The sequence below is a fragment of the Anguilla rostrata genome, chromosome 16 (genome assembly GCF_018555375.3).
Source record: "Anguilla rostrata isolate EN2019 chromosome 16, ASM1855537v3, whole genome shotgun sequence".
Taxonomy (NCBI): Eukaryota; Metazoa; Chordata; class Actinopteri; order Anguilliformes; family Anguillidae; genus Anguilla; species Anguilla rostrata.
Genome location: NC_057948.1, coordinates 31,664,960 through 31,685,481, shown reverse-complemented (window position 1 = coordinate 31,685,481; position 20,522 = coordinate 31,664,960). Strand labels below are relative to the sequence as shown.

Sequence of the window (20,522 nt, the reverse complement as noted above, 5' to 3'; positions counted from 1 at the left end):
GCTTCCAGTCAATGTAGAGATTACAGGGAGGTAGGGAGGGATGGGCAGAGGTGCAGCCTGAAGAGGTGAGTCTTCAGTTGTCGCTTGGCTTGTCGATAGGCCCCTGCGTGTGCCACTGGGGTCACAGCAGTCCAGCGATCCTCTCGTACCGTCACAGCTGTCCGCAGGGACGCCGGCCTGATCCTCACCAGGGTGGTGACATCACACCCCGCTTACGTTTCCGCGAGGTGATGAACCGGGCTCACCCTGAGCTGGGCCAGGGAGGGGGGGGGGGGGGTGAGCCAGGCCAGCAACCGAACAAGCCTTAAACAGCAAAGTCACCCGGCGCAGGAAGATGACCTGATAGTGCTGAGCTACACTAGCACGTAGCACTGATCCTGGTGTGCTTAGTCGGCCCTCATGAAATAGACTTTGGATACAGGTGAGCTCATAGTCACGAGCCTGAGGACAGCCACCGATTCAAGCCCCAACCAGCCGTAGCAGTGGAGATAGAACCTGGCTGGGTGCTCTGACACTCCCAAAACCCTGCGGAGCAGCCGAGCTGCAGCAGATAGAGTAGCCGTCCTGCCTCGCTGCCCTCCTTCGCTCACGGCCACACGACGTCTCAGCTGACAGGAAGGGAGGACGACCAGCAGGAGGGGAGGGCTCAAATGCCGGGGGTGAGGAGCCAAAACGCTGGGGGCGGGTGGCGTAGGAGCTCCTGCCTCTACCGCCTCTGAGCGACGCCACTTCCCTTCGTGGCGTTCCACAGGAGGCCCCCGTCCTGTGGCCAACTTTCACCTCTCTCAGGCTGATTTACAGGAAGGGGCCGAATGTTCCAGACCTCAGCCTAGCCTTGCACGCTGGGGTTTTTTTTTTCTTTTTCTGGTAAAGTGACTCAGACCTTTTACCGAAGCAGAAGCAGCCGGCACTACCGCTGCCAGGCAGCACTCCCTCCACTCCCTCGCTCGAGACGACGTTTCGACAGCGAACCGGCGGGTCAACGAGGTCGCCGCCGCGCCAGACGAGGCTGAGCGCTCGGCGGCTCTGACCCGACGGCGCCCGGGGAAGCGTCCGCTATCTCCACGGAAGGGCGCCGGGTCCACAGACTCACAGCCGCGCGCGTCATCATCGGCGGCTAGGCTACTTAAGAGCAACGGGCCCCGGAGTGCAGCTACACGCTCAGCGCTACACGCGGGACGGGGGCTGGCTAGCCCGAGCGCCAGGACGCCAGTCTAGCGGCCGCAGGTCCAGGCTGATCTCTTTCCTTCCTGCGTATCCGTCTCAGAGCGCTGGAGGAGGACAGGACGCCCTATTCAGAGCTCCAGCAGCGCACCTACAGGTGCATTTAAACTGGTGGTTAAACCCAACGCACAAAGCAAGCGGGAGAAAAAGTTAGGCCTTGGCAGGACGAGCCCCACACACACCCGTACAACACAGAGTGCGGCACAATTCAGCTCCACAATGACCAGCTAAAACAGGAAGTGCAATGACATCATCGCAAAACTTTAACCGACAGCACGCACTCTTCTGTTCACTGTGGCCGCGTGCTAACAGCCAGGGAAGGGGGGGGGGTGGGGGGCGAGGTCAGGGGCGCTTACCCGATCTTGGGCTTCTGTTTGGGCTGCTTGGAGGCCACGATCCTGGCCTTCTTGGAGGCCTTGCCCTTGCCTTGGCGGGCCTTGTTGCCGCGGCGGCCGCGGCGCTCGGAGGAGCTGGGGAAGCTCTCGGGGCTCATGACCCGCGGGATGTTCTGCTCCCCGCGCTGCCGCGCCCTGGCGATGGCCTCCGAGATGATGCGGTTGGCCTTCTCCTGCTTGTCCTCCAGCAGCGGCTCCATCAGCTGCTTCCTCTGCAGCCTCCTCTCTGAGGAGGAGGAGGAGGAGGAGGACGAGGAGGAGGAGGACGAAGAGGAAGACGAGCTGCTCTTCATGGTAGGGCTGAGGACCCGTGGGTGGCTGCTGGAACCATTAGTGTTCTTACGGGGCTGAGCGAGAGAGAGAGAGAGAGAGAGAGAAAACACAGTCAGTACGCACTACATCACTCAGGGTTTAATGTGAGTGCGTGTGTGTGTGTGTGTGTGTGTGTGCGTGTCTGTCTGTCTGTGTGTGTGTGTGTGTGTGTGTGTGAGTGGGTATATGAGTGTGGTGTGTGTGTGTGTGTGTGTGTATATGAGTGTGTGGTGTGTGTGAGTGGGTATATGAGTGTGGTGTGTGTGTGTGTGTGTGTGCGTGCGTGTCTGTGTGTGTGTGTGTGTGTCTGCGCGTGAGATTACACATTATGTATACAACTTGGTATCTCCCCAGATTTACTGAGCCTTTCCTTTTAAAGCAACAGCCACATATTCATGCAATCTCAATACTTAATCTCAATATTCTGCTTTCAGTTTTAGACCGTGTGCATTCTGCAAGTCACAGGTGTCCCTGGTATCTTCCAGGAAGCAGCAGAAAAGGACCCTCCAACCTGGAGTTCAAGCCTTCAGCTTTCAGACAGAGACCCATCCACCCAACATACCACACACTGCACACACGTTCAGCTAAGAAAATTAGCTGAGTACACTCAATGCGGTTCCAGTTCTCGTTTACGGAAAAGCATAATTAACTAAGCTAGCAGAGGAGCTGTAATGAATGAAATCACACGAGAAAATGATCTCCTCTGTCTTCTTCCGTATGACATGTATTACACAAACCGAGTCTGCACTCAAGTCTGAAACCCAAGCCCAACCCATAAATCAAGCAGCTTAAAAATATACTTAAGCTGGGCAGCAGAGCCAAGATCCGAGTGCAGAAAGGCAAGACCAGCCAATTACACCAGCATTCCTGTCTCAACACATTTGTGCAATCTCGTGCAGTCTGAGCGGCTTGCAAGGGCTTCCTGATGCTCCAACGTTTCCACATTCATGTTCACTGAGAGGCGCGCTGTTCTGCCCAAACAGCTGGGGAATGCAGGATAGCTCTCTCTTTCCCCCCTCCGTCTGATGTAACGGCCTACAAGTCTACAGCATTCATAATCTAGAAATCACATTAGAATTTCCATAAAATTACAAGAACCCTGTCCTTACATGCATAAGATGCCTATGCACCGTTCAAGGGTTCTCTTGAGTAGCTCTTGAGGGTCTCTCTCTCTACACACACACACAGGCACGCACACACACACACACACCTCCTTTACTGTAGGTGGGTTGTATTAGCTGTAGTGAAGGTTAGGGAAAGACTGCACTGAACAGCACAGCAGGATGGGTGTGATACCTCAGCAACACTAAAAATACAGAGCAGCCTCAAACCACCCATTGCTCTGGCTGACTGTTCATTTATTTACTTCCACAGCTTCAGAGAAGAAGTACTTTATACACGCACACACACACACGAGCACACACAGGCACACACATGGAAACACAGGCACACACATGGGCACATGCACGTGCACACACTCACACACACACATGCCTCAACACAGACACACCCATCTAGACACAAGTCTGACTATGTACGCAATCACAGATACACAAAAGACACAAACGCAACCACACACGCACACACACACACCCACACACACACACGTGCTTCAACACAGACACACCCACCAAGACACAAACCTGACCACGTACGCAATCACAGATGCACAAAAGACACAAACGCACACACACAAACGCACACACACACACACAGGAACTGAAAAGCGTACAGATAATCGCTTCAGTCCCAGGACTCTAAGTCTGACCAACACGCTGCTCTCCTCTCAGTGTATCACAGCAACAACACCAGAGTTCCCATCAATAACACAGAGAACACAGTGCTAAAGAAAAAAACAAAATGGATGACACAGAAGGAAAAAGTCCCAAAAACCTTTTTAAACTGTTACATTAAAACAACCTCTCCTTAGGCTAGACTGTGCAGTGAACCTCTACACCCACACAGACCTCCTGCAGCTAATGTTCCCCAGACGCAAAGCTTTGTAAATGCACGACTACGGCGAGGCCAGTTGCTAGCCAGCCTGCTAAATAAAGAGAATTAACTATAACCACGAAAACAAAAGGGTATTGGGGGGGGGGGGGGCGGGATGGAATAAATAACTCGTTAGGACGTTAGGGGAGGGGCCGCGTCGCATCTTTCACACGCCCGCCTCGGCTCGGCCATTAACGCGCACGCGACCGTCCAGCGCCAGAACGGCCTCATTAATCCAGCCCAGGCTCATTAAGGAGAGAAACAAGCCGTAGCGCGGGAGAGAGAGAGTGAGAGAGAGAGAGAGAGAGAGAGAGAGAGAGAGAGAGAGAGAGAGAGAGAGAGGAGAGAGAGAGAGAGAGAGAGAGAGAGCGAGGGAGGGAGAGAGAGAGAGAGAGAGAAAAGACACTCAAACACACGGCGGCTTTGTGACAGGTCTATAAATAACTAAATATGAAGCGCTGAGAGCACTGCAGCGATGTGCAGCCCTGTGACTGCAGCCCCTCAGTCTGCAGAGCCGAGGGCGCAGCGAGGTGCACTGAGCGCGCTCAGTGCGAGCCGCTCCTCCCCTCCGCCGCCGAGCCGCGAGGTGAGTAATGTTTCCAGCAGGAGAGACCCCGGAGAGAACACAACACACCCACTGCTGCAGCGCAACGGGTGTGAAATGGAGGGAGGGAGTGAGAGAGAGAGAGAGGAGGGGAGAGAGTGAGGAAGAGAGAAGTGGGGGAAGAGAGTGAGCGAGGGAGCGTCCGGGAGAAAGAGGGAGAGAAAGGAGAGGAGCGGGAGCGGAGGAGAGCAGAAACCCGCGGCGCGCTGAAGTCCGCCGGTGGAGGGGGAAAGCTAGCGGCAGCAAGATGGCGAAGCGGGCAGCGCGGCGTGCGCCGGGAGCAGAGGGCTTTTCCGCTCCTGTCAGACCTCCAGCCCGGTCACCCCACCCCCCTCTCCCCCCCCCCCTTACTCCCTCCCCCCCTCCCTCCCTCCCCCCCTCCCTCTCTCCGGGCGGTCCGCGCGTCTCACTTACCCTTCCTCTCGGCCTCTTCGCTGAAGACATGTTCTTCCCTTTCTCCTCCCCTCCCCCCGGCAGCCTAACAAAAGCCTTGCCCCCTTTTCTCCGGGATTTCCTTCTCTCCCTCTCTCCCTCAGTCCCTCCGTCTCTCCGTCTCTCCTTCCACCGCTTCTTCCCAACCCGCTGTGGCCCCCCTCCCTCCCCCTCTCCCTCCTCCCTCCCCCTGCCCGCCCAGCCCCCAGCACAGTTACCGCCGGCGCCCCTTCCTCCTCCTCCTCCTCCTCGTGGGGCTCCGGGCGCTCAGCAGGCTGTGCTGGGGGGTGCGGGCTGACGGGGGCTGGGTGCGGGGCACGGGTCTCTCATTCTGCTGCGGCTGGGCTCACACACACACCCGCCTCTTCACTTCCTCTCTACACGCTCTCTCACTCTCTCTCCAGCACTCTCTCTTCTCTCCCTCTCTCACCCCGCTCTCATCCTCCTCCCCTTCCTCTCTCTCCTCTCTCTACCACGCTCACCTCTGTCTACCTCGCTTCTCTCTTCCTCTCTCTACCACGCTCTCTACACTCTCCTCTCTCTCTCCCTCTCTCTCTCCCTGCTCTCTCTCTCTCCCCTCTCTCTCTCTCTCTCTCTCTACCACTCTCTCTCACTCTCTCTCCCTCTCTCTCCCTCGCTCTCTCTCTCTCAGTCCCGCTCCACGCTCACATCCCAGGCTAAGGTAGGCTCCTTTCCTCCGCACACAAAAGCCTTTTGTGCTCACTCGCTCGCCCGCCCGCCCGCCCGCCCGCTCACTCTGCTGCTTTTCTCTCCTCCACTTTTTTTCCCCCCTCCTCCTGCCTCTGTCTGCCCCCCACCCCCCTCTCCCGGGTGGGGGGGCGCGCTGAGAGAAAGAGAGAGAGAGAGAGAGACTCCGACTCGGCAGGCGAAAATGAAAGCACAAAGCAGCCAAATGCATCAGCGTGAATATTAGAGATGTCGTTAAAATCCACACTCCTTTTCCCCCTCTCGCTCTCTCTCTCTCTCACTCTTTCTTTCACTCGCATGTTTTTGGGCAGGCGGTACACGCCAGCAGATGGTGCTAGCAGTTACTATTAAATTAGCTTTTACGATTTAGCTCCAAAAGCACTGGACTTACATCTACATGTGTGTATTTTCAAACTGCCACACATTCAACTTGTACTTGTGTGTGCACACACCCACATGCACACACACCCACACACACGCACACATGCACACACACCCACACACACGCACGCACACATGCACACACACCCACACACACGCACGTACGCATGCATGCACACCCACGCACGCACACATTTAAACTGCAAAGTTACTGTTCCAGAGCAATACTTGTAAAGTGAAAACTGACGTGCACATTTCCAATTAAAAACCCATCAGTACTATCACAGACATCAAGCGCATCCAGGTGCTGAAGCCGCAGCTCCAGAGCAAAGTGACTCTGATGGGCAGAGACTCTGGGCAGTGACTGGGCCAGTGGTCAGCCTTCCCCAGCACAGGCTGCCGAAAGCGCTGCCAGCAGCGGTGTGTTTCTGGGAGAAGGCCACGGGACACGTCCCCCTGCGAATGATCGGACGACCCAGCGGGCCTCCAGGACCCCCCCCCCCCACAGGGGTGTAAGGCTCCCCCGCACTATCCACCTGCTGCTCCAGACCTGAACACACAGACGGGAGGGAGGGGAAGACCTCTGAGGCCACGGCCTGCAGCAGCAGCACAGCCCAGTTCAGGGTCATCATGCATTTTTAATCTGCGCTTTCAGCTTCTATTCCTCAGCTGCTCACCGGAGTGTGGGAGTTTCAGCCACAGGCATGGGAGTGGGGGGGCGGGGAGGGGGGGTCTGACAGGTGAGCCAGTGCAAACGGACACAGAGCCAATCAGAGCACAGCTCCGTGCACACACCCCACCCGCTCTCACAGAGCGCCCCCCAAACCCCACCCCCCACACCCCACCCACTCGCACAGAGCGCCCCCCGCCCTCAGCCCCACACCCCACTGGGGCTTCAGAGGAACAAAGCACCCGCAGACCTCAGGACAGCCCCCATCCCCAGCCCGTCTACACCAAACCCAGCCCCCACCAGCCCCAGCCACACTCCCTACACCCTAACCCTAACCACACTCCCCACACTCTCACCCTAACCCCACCCCACACGCACAGCACCTTTCCCATGGAAGCACATTCAGTTCGGCTGAAAAAAAGAAAAAGAATCGTAGGAATCAGGACTGGTGTGAATTGTTCCTACCTGAGGGGATGACCCCACCCTCTCTCTGCTTAAGGGCCTGGCCCTCACTCAGGCACACAATGCCTCTAATGAGCGGCAGCCCCCTGACCACACGCTGGAGCCCAGGAGTCTCAACGCTGCTGCACTTCAGCGGTTCAGGCGAACAGAAACTGAAACGCCACGCCAGACCATTACGGTCAGCGCACAGTGCGGTTATTCCTGATACAAAACCACGCGTACGTCACACAGCCAATCAGAGCTGAGGATGAGTGGAACGTGTTAAGTGTAGGGGATTTTGCCTGATGCTTCAGGAAACCAGATACGGTGCTTATAGTCTTTTTTTCCCATAATCCTCAGTTACTCGCTTCCTGACAGGACAGACCCGCGTGCTCCCCGGCTGTGGCAGATGGCCCGCCCCCCCCCAGGTTCGGGCTGTGCCTTTAAGGAAGGGGTGCACAACAAGGGCAGATCCATTTCAGGATTTTGTGCCAACTTCTCTTCTTAATTATTCAATTAGCTCAATCGTATCTTTGATCTGAAAATTGCTTAAGCACCAGCTACAGCTGCACACTGCAAGCGTATCCAAAAGATTTTACTGTGCTCAAGTCCAGGAGTTAACCAGTCTAGTTTACAGAGCTGTCAAAAAACTAAAAGTACGGTAACTGGTTGGAACAAAAACCGGCCTGCACACCGGCCCCCCAGGACCGGAGTTGCGCACCCCTGCTTTAAGGTGTCCCCCGAGCCGGGCCAGGCCTTGGAGTTTGAACTGTTTGGAAAGCAGCTGGCCAGCACGAAGGACGTGGGCCTGAAAAATACCCAGGTGCCCCGGCGGCCAGCGCAAACAGGCAACTAATCACACTAATCTCTCTCTCTTTCCCTCTCTCTCTCTCTCTGCTCCGCTCTCCCGTGAAAAACAAAACACGGAAAAACAAAATGGACGGACCCACGGAGAAGGCTCATTACAACAGGCCGGATATTTATTTAGTTATTGAGCAACACGGCGGTACATCACGCACGGAACTGGAAGTGACTCTGACACGGGCAGAGTCCACTCTGCTACCTGCGCAGGGCACTTTGTCCTTTTTTATACGAGCGGCATTAAAGTGGATCTGTTTTGCAGGAGAGAGCCTCATTTCTTATTCACTGAGCCAGCTCTTTAAAAACAAAGCAGGTATAGAACAATATAGGCACATGTACACAGAGATACACACACACACACACACTCAAGCAGGCACACGCACACAAACACACACACACAGACACACACACACACACACACACACACACACACACACACACACAGACAACAGACACACAGACACACAGACACACAGACACACACACACAGATACACACAAACATACATACACACACACACACACACACACACACAAAATGAACACCTGCACTCACTAGCGCACAAATGCACACACAAACACACATACACACACATACACACACACACAGTTCTGCTTATATCATCTCTGAGGGTTGATACCTGAAAGTCAATATGTGGGTGTGGGTGGGGGTGGGGGTGCAGCAAACGCACGTTTGACTGGTCACATGGTGCAGGCATTTTCATACTGCAGCTCCTTGGCAACCCAGCGGTTAAAATGCAAATGCCGCCGCCGCCGCTGCTGCTTCCCCTCAGCAGTGCGCGCAGAGACGCAGGTGGCTGGCTCTCCACTATTCATTATCACAGCCCACCAAAGACGGATGGGCTCGCGCCCAGCAGTAATATATCCATTTCATTTCTGCCACAGCGCACAGCTGTGAGGTCTGACTCAAACACAGAGAGAGCGCCGTGGAGCGGGGGGGGGGGGGGAAGCACTTCACACACCGCCACAGAGCCCCAGGTCAGGGAGCGGGGGGCCCACACCCACTCACACCCTCCCCACCAAAACCTCAGCCCCCCCTTCTGAAAAAAAAAAAAGAAAGAAACCAAACCCCAAAGCTGTGTAAAAGCGAACGACACGCTGGCTTGAGCCACAGGTTGCACAGACGCCTCCACAAGCAGCACTGCGCCAAAAACAGCCGAGCGTTTCTCGAACTTTGACCCCTCAAAATCCGTCAGCTCCACGTCTGACCTCCGGCTTCAGCCAAGTTAACCTGCCGATCGGCATTCCGTCCCTCTCCGGTCAGGTAAAGCAGGTATGAGCGCTGGACCGGGGGACCAGGTGACCGGGTGACCAGGCGCCCAGGCCACACCAGAGAGCAGGCCTGAGGTGCAGACTGGTGCCACTCAGACCCATGCAGATAAAGGCCCAGCCGTCACTCAGACGACTGACCGTCTGCCCGTCTGTAATCACGCTCCGAGCAGCGTTTAGCTTCTCAGAAACACAGACGTTCAGCTGCCCTACGGCTGCACTCACATGCTTTTAGCGAATCTAAGTGGCTGGTATCACAGTAATACACAGTGATTACTGAGGGATACATTAAGGACTGAACTCTGAGGCACAGTGAGAGTGAGCATCCTCCACAGATTCAGCTTCTTTAGTCCTTCTGTCCTTCCATACCATCCATAAATTCAAGTTACAGGTAAAATCTCCATTAACACACACAACTATAAAACAAAGCTCAAAATTTAAATCAATATTCCCAAAAGCGCTGCATTTGTTTACTCCACTGCAACGTGTGCCTCTTGTATCAGAGATATCTCACACTCACTCTCATTACCATTCTTCTCATTGTAAATGTAGCAGTTACAGCATAAAAACAGCCCCATTTTTAAATGAAGTCTGAATGACAGGCAGCAACACCGACCGGGTGACACAAGGGCTAAAAATCACGTGTGGAATGTAAATAACTCCCAGCTGAACGGGAACACCCAAACCGTGACCACTCCCAACCAAGAACACAGAGTGCAGTTTACAACCACAGCGTGTAAAGTTTACAACAGTAAAGTTTTTTTTTTTCTTCTTTTTTTCTGGCAATGGCACAGGCTACATTGGGATAGAACATTTTATTGCCCGTTTAAGTCGTCCGTGATTTTGTTACATTAACATCGTGTTTATTGTGAGCGCTTATAAAATGCGTTGTGAAAATGCCGTCCTCAAGAAGCAGCTCTCGCTCACTGTAAGAGCCATTTTGAGTTGTGCATTCTGTACATTATATTCTACTACAGTTCAGTTACAGGCCCAGCTGGCCCAGTGACAGCCACTTTTAATTTATTTATTTCCATACGAACGTGGAATTTTAATTACACTGTGCATCAGACGCATGTGGAATTCCCATGAGATTAAATCTGCTTCAGTGCCTCTGACGTATGCAGCCTTCCAGGAGATTAAGCAAACGCTTCATACAGCTGCTAAACCAAGAAGAGCATTCCGTCCTGGTGCACAAAGACGCACACACACACACGCACGCAAACACACACGCACGCGCACACACGCACACGCGCACGCAAACACACACGCACGCGCACACACGCAAACACACACGCACGCAAACACGCACACAAACACACACACACGCGCATGCACACAAACACACACGAACACACACAGAAAAAAAAAAAAAATCTTTTCTCCCCTTTCATTTCCTTACGCACATCGCTGTAAAATGCAACCTTGGCTGTTTCTCTCTTCAAATGAAGCTGAAGCTATGATTAGTCAAAACCTGTCCTCTTCCAATTCTGTGCGTGAATATTAAAATCATTATGCGATTAAAACTTATTTACGGTGAGAAAGTTAAAACTTCCATTTCCTCTTGAAATGTTTTACTTCACATCCTGAACCCAATCAGCGTTTTTCATTTCATTAATCATTACGCTTCTCAGCGCACAAAAAAATATATCTGTTTGGGGAGTACATGGTATAAATGATGTCCTCCTATGATTTAAAAGAGTCTTTACTGGAACAGTCCTGTGCTATAAAACAGATATTGAGGACTCAGTGAAGGAGCTCATGGAGAGAGCAGGCTGGGCCCAGAAGCCTGAACACCAGCAGGCTAACGCTCCAGCTGCATCATCAGCCATGCACGACCAGGAGGCCAGGGGTGAACCCACCGGCTCCTCCCACTGTGGCTGAGTGGGTGTGACACAGCCAGAGTTCACAGGGATCCCCAGGCACTTAGAGGAGGCCGCTGTCTGCGAGTGACGTGCCTCCCAGCCAATGGGAGCGAGCTATCCCCGCAGTACGCCTCACAGGGGGGGAGGGAAACGGCTCCTGATTGGTGGGCGTGTGGGGGTAGCAGTCAGCAGTTATCACAGCACAACTGCAAGTGCCAAAAAAAAGGGGGGGGGGGGGGGATAAAAAGAGGGAGTATGAGGATTAAAATCAGACACCCTGACGTTTAACAGAGTGCTGGCCTTCAGCCCCCAGCCTCCCCAGCTAAAGTTAAAGCAAATGAAACGCTGACTGCACCTCCCAGGCAGGGGGCAGGGGGGCGGGGGGGCGGGAGATTAAATCCACTAATTAGGCCCGGACATCTCGGCCAATTAGCAGCCACGATGGCGCCAGAGAGGCGAGCGGCTGATAAACGGAGCGGGGTCCGATCCGCAGCGATGCGAGCCGCGCTGATTAAACAGAGCAACAGGCCGGAGCGAGCCTCCAATGGCAGGACAGAGGTGAGCCAGCCCAACGGTCAGCGGGCACGGGCCCGGTACGAGGAACCGTCTACGTTCAGCAGCCCTGCCAGGACGGTCAACTGGCACGGTACGTGGAACCAGATCTGTACCTTGGTCAGCTGGCACGGTACAAGGAACCATATCTGTACCTTGGTCAGCTGGCACGGTACAAGGAACCATATCTGTACACCAGCCCTGCCAGCACGGTAAAATGGCACGGTACGAGGCACTGTATCTCTATACCAGCTCTGCAGGCGTGGTCAACTGGCACGGTACGTGGAACCAGATCTGTACCTTGGTCAGCTGGCACGGTACAAGGAACCATATCTGTACCTTGGTCAGCTGGCACGGTACAAGGAACCATATCTGTACACCAGCCCTGCCAGCACGGTAAAATGGCACGGTACGAGGCACTGTATCTCTATACCAGCTCTGCAGGCGTGGTCAACTGGCACGGTACAAAGAACCATCTCTGTGTACCAGCTCGGTGGGTGCGGTCGACTGGCACGATACGAGGAACCATCTCTGTATGCCACCCCTGCTGGCTGGGTGAACCGGCACGGTATGATGAACCCTCTCTGTATACCACCCCTGCTGGCTGGGTGAACCGGCACGGTATGATGAACCCTCTCTGTATACCACCCCTGCTGGCTGGGTGAACCGGCACGGTATGATGAACCATCCCCGTTAAGCAGTCCTGCTGGTACGGTCACCAGGGATGGTACGAGGAACCGTCTCTGTATGCCAGCCCAGAACCACACATCATCACTCTGTGCTGCTCCCATTTAAAGAGCATGGTGCACAGGGCTCTGAGCTGCAGGTCCATTTAAAGAGCATGCTGCACAGGGCTCTGAGCTGCTCCCATTTAAAGAGCATGGTGCACAGGGCTCAGAGCTGCTCTCATTTAAAGAGCATGATGCACAGGGCTCTGTGCTGCTCCCATTTAAAGAGCATGGTGCACAGAGCTCTGAGCTGCTCCCATTTAAAGAGCATGATGCACAGGGCTCTGAGCTGCTCCCATTTAAAGAGCATGGTGCACAGGGCTCTGTGCTGCAGGTCCATTTAAAGAGCATGCTGCACAGGGCTCTGTGTTGCTCATTTAAAGAGCATGGTGCACAGGGCTCTGAGCTGCTCCCATTTACAGAGCATGGTGCACAGGGCTCTGAGCTGCTCTCATTTACAGAGCATGGTGCACAGGGCTCTGAGCTGCTCCCATTTAAAGAGCATGATGCACAGGGCTCTGTGTTGCTCATTTAAAGAGCATGGTGCACAGGGCTCTGAGCTGCTCCCATTTAAAGAGCATGCTGCACAGGGCTCTGAGCTGCTCCCATTTAAAGAGCATGGTGCACAGGGCTCCGAGCTGCTCCCATTTAAAGATCATGATGCACAGGGCTCTGTGCTGCAGGTCCATTTAAAGAGCATGCTGCACAGGGCTCTGAGCTGCTCCCATTTAAAGAGCATGCTGCACAGGGCTCTGAGCTGCTCCCATTTAAAGATCATGATGCACAGGGCTCCACACTGCTCCCATTTAAAGAGCATGATGCACAGGGCTCCACACTGCTCCCATTTAAAGATCATGATGCACAGGGCTCTGCGTTTACTCCAGAAAATAGATGTATGCAAACGGGAAAAATAACGTAAGAGCACATCCACACATTGGGATGCAGCAGTGTGCTCCTCAACTTGTTAGTATTCGAGCCCCACTGCACCTGATTTTCTAATTGAAAAGGGCAAAGAGTTGAGCTTTAGAACAGATCTGCTCAGGATCCATATAGGTCTCCTGGGTTTCATAAACACAACATTTATGTACCGTTTGTGGCAGTACCCCTGAAAGGGGTTTGGGAAAGCGTAAAGGCGGCACCAGCCCTGCATTAAACCCACTGCAACCATTCACCTTCAGCACTTCAACAGTATAAGGGGTAAAGTAGTAAAGTTTCTGGTGTGCAGTAAACCCTCCACAGGCACATAGCACGTAGGCATGTGGGCAAGGACGCCCATTCTAAATGCAACCGCAAATGCAAGTTCCCTGAATGCGCACACACACAGTGTCACAGGAAACAGGAAATGTTCACGGTTTCATTTATTTACAGGACCCAACAGAGAACGAGGCAGAACTGTGTTCAGAGCACCCTTCCACACCTCCAAAACACTTGTCCCCAAGACAGCAATTAGAAGCTCGTTAACTACTGTTAAATACTATTCTGAATGTTATTTCCATTTACTTGCATAATTTTGCATTTATTAGGCTGAGGAAATTCAGCCTCCATAGGTTTTATGGATAAACACTTCTGCTCATGTTAGCAAAGGACAAAATGGTTTCAAAACCATATATAGCCTACTGTATACCCTGTAAACATTGAGATGCATACATTATAGATACACTATATACACACATAAATATATACACACCCACACATATACACACACAAACTGAAGACAAAAAAAAATGAAAATAAAATAAAATTCTAAGATGATGCCAAAGCAGCTAATGAATGTTGACAGCAACCGGGTTTCTAGTCCAGAAGAGCCTGGCGTGTTAATTCTTTTTCTTTTTGAATGCAGCGGTTAGCATTTCACATCATTAGCCATCATTAGCCATCATCAGACTGCTGGCCCTGAACCCACCTTTAAATAGCTCCCAGTGACTGAGGATTAAAATAGAGAGCATATCATGCTTCCTTTTGTAATCCAATTAATTCACTTATTCCTTTAATTAAATCAGGCGTCCTGCGCTATCTGGGTTTCTGACGGGGTTACAGTGACACGGAAGCGGAGTGAGAGAGCTGGAGGCCTGCTAGGCCTCGCCTCGGCCTGCGCTAAGCAACAGACTGGGGTCAGACTGCGGCCAGCACAAACACTGCCACCCGCAATCAACTTCAGAGAGAGAGAGAGAGAGAGGGAGAGGGGGAGGGAGAGAGAGAGAGGGAGAGAGAGAGAGAGAGAGAGAGAGAGAGGGGGGGGGGGGGAGGAGGGAGGAGGGGAGAGAGAGGGAAAGAGAGAGGGAGAGAAAGAGGGAAAGAGAGAGGAGGGAGGAGGGGAGAGAGAGGGAGAGGGGGAGGAGGGGAGTGAGATGATGACTGACACACTGATTCAAATCCCGCAATCAAAAAGTCTCCACCGGAGCACCTGGGCCAAGTCAGCCCAAAAAGGGCTTGGCTCTTTCAAAAACAGCGTCCTCTGAAAAGCTCCACTCTCACACCACACACGCACAGCCTCACTCACACACGCACGCACGCACGCACGCACGCACGCACGCACGCACGCACGCACGCACGCACGCACGCACGCACGCACACACACACACACACACTGCACTTTCAGAGGCAATCATCAGAAAACCCAAAATAGGCGAATCAGCCCAACCCACGTTAACTCATTTCAAATGAACAGCATCTCAGAGAAAGTCCAGATTCAGCTGAATCATACAACCGGCCAGTGGAAAAACGGCCAGCAACGGGGCAAACTAACTTAGTCAAAGCACAGCAGGCTAAATTTAGCAGGAAAAGTCCGATATGTCTGATAAAACCACACTGGATTAATAGTGCAATGATTACTATAAATAATACCATTAATATGATGCAGTACCCCCACCACTGACCAGACGCATGTGTGTAATGGAGCACGCCCCAGCACTGCAGAGCTGTGTCAGAGGGGACAGCTGAGCATTAGCTGCCCTTGTTGTACCTGTCAGTACCCTTAGGAGAGGAGAAAGTCACCATCTGCCCTAATGACTGCATGGCACATGCCCGTATCCAGGGTGACTAGCACAGCTTACAGACGACACGTTTACACAGCTAGATGCTGACTGCAAACACTGTACTTCTCTGAAGGGGGTAACAGTGACCCTCCTCCCTGGGACTGGAGCCCCCCCCAGTGTGGCTCTGTGAGCGGGATGGCGCACCGCGGGCAGGTGGCGGGGGAGTACCCAGGGTTTCGGGTGGAGCTGACCCGGGACAGGGTGGCCTTAGTGCACTGTGCTCTTCAGCACATTATGGAACTGTGGGGGATTAGCCCAGTCCCACCCCTGGAGGAGGGGGTGGGGGGGGGGGGGCTCTGATGTCACAGATCCCAGGTCTGTACTATCGGGACAGGGAGCAGTGGGGGGGAGGGCGGGGGAGAAGGGGGCCGAAAGCTTGAGAAGAGGCTTTCCTCTGTCCCGTTTCTCCCTCCTGGCGGCGGGCCTGAGTCAGAGCGTAAAGACGTCTCTGGGAGTAGCGGGGCGGAGCCTCTTCCCCGCCACCGTAAATCAGGCAGATTTAGGAGCTGGCACAGAGGAGCCAGAGCGTGCCTCTATTTAAAGGACAGCTCCTGCTATCAGTCACGATCGCCGTCCCAGTCCATCTGCCTGTCAGCGTGACGGGCGGGTTGGATTCAGACCAACGGGAGGGGGGGGGGGTGATTCTCTCAGACGGGCGGTTTGGATTCAGACCAGCGCTGGGAGATGATTCTCTCAGATGGGAGGGTTAAATTCGGGGGGGGGGGGGGGGGGAGCGTGTGCAGGCTGGTGACAGCACAGGAACAGAGGCGGGACAGAACCTGTTTACTGCTGGCCCCGACGTGCAGGACAACCGTGCAGGAGCGGCAGCATCCTGTTTGTCCTGCCAAAGGGTGGCGGGGGGAGGGGGAGGAGGAGGAGGAGGAAGAGGAGGAGCACGGGCCAGCCCAGGAGGACCACTGCTGCCATCGGCCCCGGGTTCCAGCGAGGTGCCCTCTCCCACTCACTCACTCCTCCTGTATTATTAAAGCTCCTCTTTGGGGGGGGGGGGGGCACACAGCGAGGTGTCAGGGCCCCTTAACCCCATCCATTTATCCTTAATTTCCACCCCACCCCGCCAAGAGACAGTACCTGTGGGGGGGGACTCTGGAGTAGAGGGAGCACAGCTGAGCATTGTGGGACTGTGGAGACGGGTCGCAGGGGAGCGCTCGGGCTGGCCGTGATTCATACTCGGCTTCTATAAAAACGACAGCGAGCGCATCGCTCGTCTGTTCAAAGGGTGCAAACGCTTCAGAACCTCTTTATCACCCCAGATACGGAAAGAGACAGAGCACCCCTTCACACGCTCGCAATTAGGCCTGTAAGATACGCGTCAACAGCCCATGCGTTACCGAGGGGTAACAGCACCTCAAACCGAAACTACGCTTTCATTTCCCATACTTTAAACCTGACTGCTCGCACCGCAGAGAAGAACTACAATCCCCATCTCCCACAGGGTGGCGTCCGTGCCGAAAAGCGCAGACACACCTGGGCTCAGGTCTGCTACGGGCAGCGCGGGTTTACCCTCCAAATACGCACGGCATTAGGCCAACTGACAGCCACCGGTCGCTCCAGACTGCAAGCTAGCCGATCTGGGTACTGCAGCCAAAGTAAAGCATTTACTCATCCAATCAGAGCAAGCGCCCGCTGACCTAGCCAGGCAGGCCCCACGGACTAACAGAACGTCATTCGGGGGATGTACAAACGCAGTCGACTTTCTCAGTTTAAGGTTACATTGTTCCACGAGACTAGCGGTGACGCAGACCGACAGATTGACGGGTTACTCGAAGTTTAGCCCAATAATCTGTTTGTTGACAATTCTGGTACAACAAACAATTAATCTGATCATGACACTGCAGTTGCTCGCACGCCGTGGTTACTTGGCAACGGCGTTGACAGGGAGACAACAGCGAAATGACCAACCGCCGTGCTGTTTTTCAGGACTGAGATACTTCACCGGTGCGCCACTCTTTCAAAACAATGATGCATTTGACTTCTTATAATTCAAATGCACACTGAGAACTGCAGAAACGCTACAATGTTAAGGTAAAGACCACAATACATTCAGCAATGCTATAGCTGGCAACCTCCAGATTTATTATTTTAATATAAAAAACAATAATTCTACAACTTTGTGATGTATAACAAACCACAAATCAGAAGTTTAAGAAGTAGCGGACTCAAAATATTTTCCACACAACAGACACCTTAAGCGTGTGTTAACCCATTCTGCGTAGCTCTGCACACAATGCTCACATAAAAACGTGAAAAAGGAGAATAATAAAAGGGTAGCGCTGGGCGCTAGGCTAGCTTCTACTGCATGCCTGGAGAAAAGCAGTGAAAACACTCTTCTGGAGACAGGCCTCACGTGGTCAGCCTCGTCAGAGACGCGGAGTTTCATTCCTGGCGTGCCGAGGCGAACCGGAGGCTGCACTTTACCCTCTCCGCATTCCTTACCGCAGTTCCACCGCGGGACCGCGTCCCGGCTAACGCCTGAAAACGCGGCGAAGCGGAGTTTTTAAAAACGTACCTGCGACCGTGAGCGACGCGGCGGCCACTGCGCAGTGTCTGCGCGCTACCTGCGGAACCTGTTCCTGCTCTAAACGCTCGCCTCCCCAGCGACCAATGACTGACGAGCTGAGCCGCTGTCGCCATGCGGCGAGCGCAGACGCTACCAAAACAGCGCACTTCGGCTTTAAGTACGATAAAGCAGAACCTTCCGCTCCTCAAGCGCGGAGGAAGCGTTTAATATGTTCTTTTAAGGGTATGAAAGAGAGGAAGCGCACAGCGCAGAGAGCGCAGACAGAGCAGACAGCGCAGACAGCGCAGACAGAGCAGACAGCGCAGACAGCGCAGACAGCGCAGACAGCGCAGACAGCGCAGACAGACAGCCGGGGCGGCCTGTCGAGCTGAGGAGTGGCTCGCTCCTCCCGCGTCTCCCCGGAGACGAGCCCCGGTGCTAAGCTAGCCGGCTGCGGCGCCCCGTCTGGCCGGCGAGGGGTTAAAAGGCGGCGTTTCTGGGAGGGGGGGGGGGGGTGGGGGGGGAGCTCGCGTTCCGTCTCCGCCCACGAGCCCAGCATTCCATCGGCACGGCCGCGACCGGACGGCGACGGCAGGGCGCAGCGATCCACCCGTACGCTACGGCAGAAACGCGAGAGGGGAAAGGGAAAAGGGAAAAGGGGTATTTAACAGACCTACTGTGCAGTCTGGGCTGGCCGGGATCCCGCATGCTCTTCGGTCTGAATCCAAGAACAACTTCCCACTTCCTCTATTCCACACGCCCCCCCCCGCCCGCCTTCCCTCCCAATGCCATTACTGCCTGCCAGTTTTACACAAAGTCTGCTTCCTGTTCACCTCTGACCCCCACCCTCCGCCCCCCCCCCGTCCTCCCGTCAGTGCACAGAGCAGCTGGGAGAGGGAGCCGCAGGCAGCCTATCAGAGCCGGGCGGAGGGAAGGTTCCCAGCAGCGGGAGGCCCCGCCCCCTCCTGTGAGTGATGCGGTGTCGGGTTTCGGTCCGGCCGGCTGCTCCGCCCTGGCTCACAGTTACATAAACCCCTTTCTTTCTTTTTTTTTCTTTCCTCCAGCCGAGTCAGGAAGTGACAAAGCCAGCGAAGCGGCCGGGGCTCCCAGCCATGTTCTCACACCAGCCCACACTCCCGCTCCACACCCGGGGGGGAACGGGGATCCACCGAATATTAATAACCCCACACAGGGAGGGGGGGGGGGGGTTCCAGCACAGGAACACAAAGCCTTTCCGCCCCCCCTACAGGAACTTTCCCGTCCTCTGAAGCGTGGAACACTTTCCTAATAAATCAAACGCACAAGCTTTTTTATTTATTTTCTAATGTGGTCCCTTTTTTTTAAAAAACTTTTTGGATTAGCTTCCGATGGCCGCGGCTAAGGCTGCGGCCTTTCTTAGGAGCGCCGGACTATTATTAGGCTGGCCGTCAGCTCATTACATCACCCCGTCTACACGCAGAAGACTCTGTCCCACTTCTATCCGGGCCACAGTTGCCAAACCAGAGGCTTCCGGCTGTCACTCAAGCTCTCTCTCGGCCTCTGAAGCAACGCTGAGAGACTCAGCCCGCCACGAGGCACAGCTGACGGCTGGGCCCCTCACTTTCATACCGTCATTCAACTGAACACATAAATAAATACCGCTGTGCCCCGGTTCACTGATTAAAATAAAACTTTTTCCTAATTTGATCTGTACTTTTATTCCGTTGTCAGGAACGCCGAACACCGCCCTGCAGCAGCAGCGTTCCTCGGTTTGTGTGGGAGGTCACGGCCCAGCCTGTAGGCCCCTCTGTGAGGCCCGCCGCCCACCGCCATTTCACAGCGCTGCAAATGACGGGCAGGCAGACCGCGCGCGCCCGACTGACCAGGAGAGGGCGCTGCGCGCGTAGGCCGGGAACAGCCTACCGAACGAAGCTCTCCCTCCCTGGCGGCTGTCAATCATTCCTGATCAAGCCGCACGCGGTCAGGTGGGCCCTCTGACCCACAGCTCAGTAAAGAGAACAAGCTATGAGCTCTGATAATCAAACGAGTGAGGCCCGTGTGATTGGTGTACGTTTCAACTACCCCACAGGGCCTGAGCGCGTTTCTGACCGTCTTCTTTGATAGCTAACGCCCCTAGCGCAGGCTACACTGTCCCGCTCGACCAAACATACACAAAAAGGGAAACAGAATATATGAGGATGTGGAAACGCTCAATACCAAGTGCACACCACGTCAGGTGGACAGTGCCCATATAATAACCACGCTTTACAGTGCTGTCATGATGGAACCATTTTTGTAAAACACATCAGGCTAGATGCACACAACGGTCATTAAAATAAGCTCATGAACTCCGGTTGAGTCAAATTTAAAAGGAGAGGGCTCACATGCAGCTCGAGGTATAGATGTTTTAAATGGAAAGGGGTCTCAAAAATTACTACAGCACATCACATTGAGCAGTTCTGAAATAACAGATTTTGGCATTCAAGGTTTCAACATTTCATGCACTATTAATCATTACACTAATAAGCTGCTAAGCATT

General features: G+C 54.0%; 1 protein-coding gene across 1 annotated transcript in view; it reads right to left on the bottom strand.

Annotated features, from left to right (window-relative positions):
• The window catches only part of LOC135242642 (chromodomain-helicase-DNA-binding protein 9-like), an 81,773-nt gene that overhangs the window by 51,261 nt on the left and 9,990 nt on the right, over positions 1-20,522 (bottom strand). Inside the window, exon 3 of the mRNA XM_064313796.1 lies at positions 1,581-1,966. Coding sequence (XP_064169866.1) covers positions 1,581-1,966 — 386 coding nt within the window. The remainder of the gene's footprint in view (positions 1-1,580; positions 1,967-20,522) is intronic.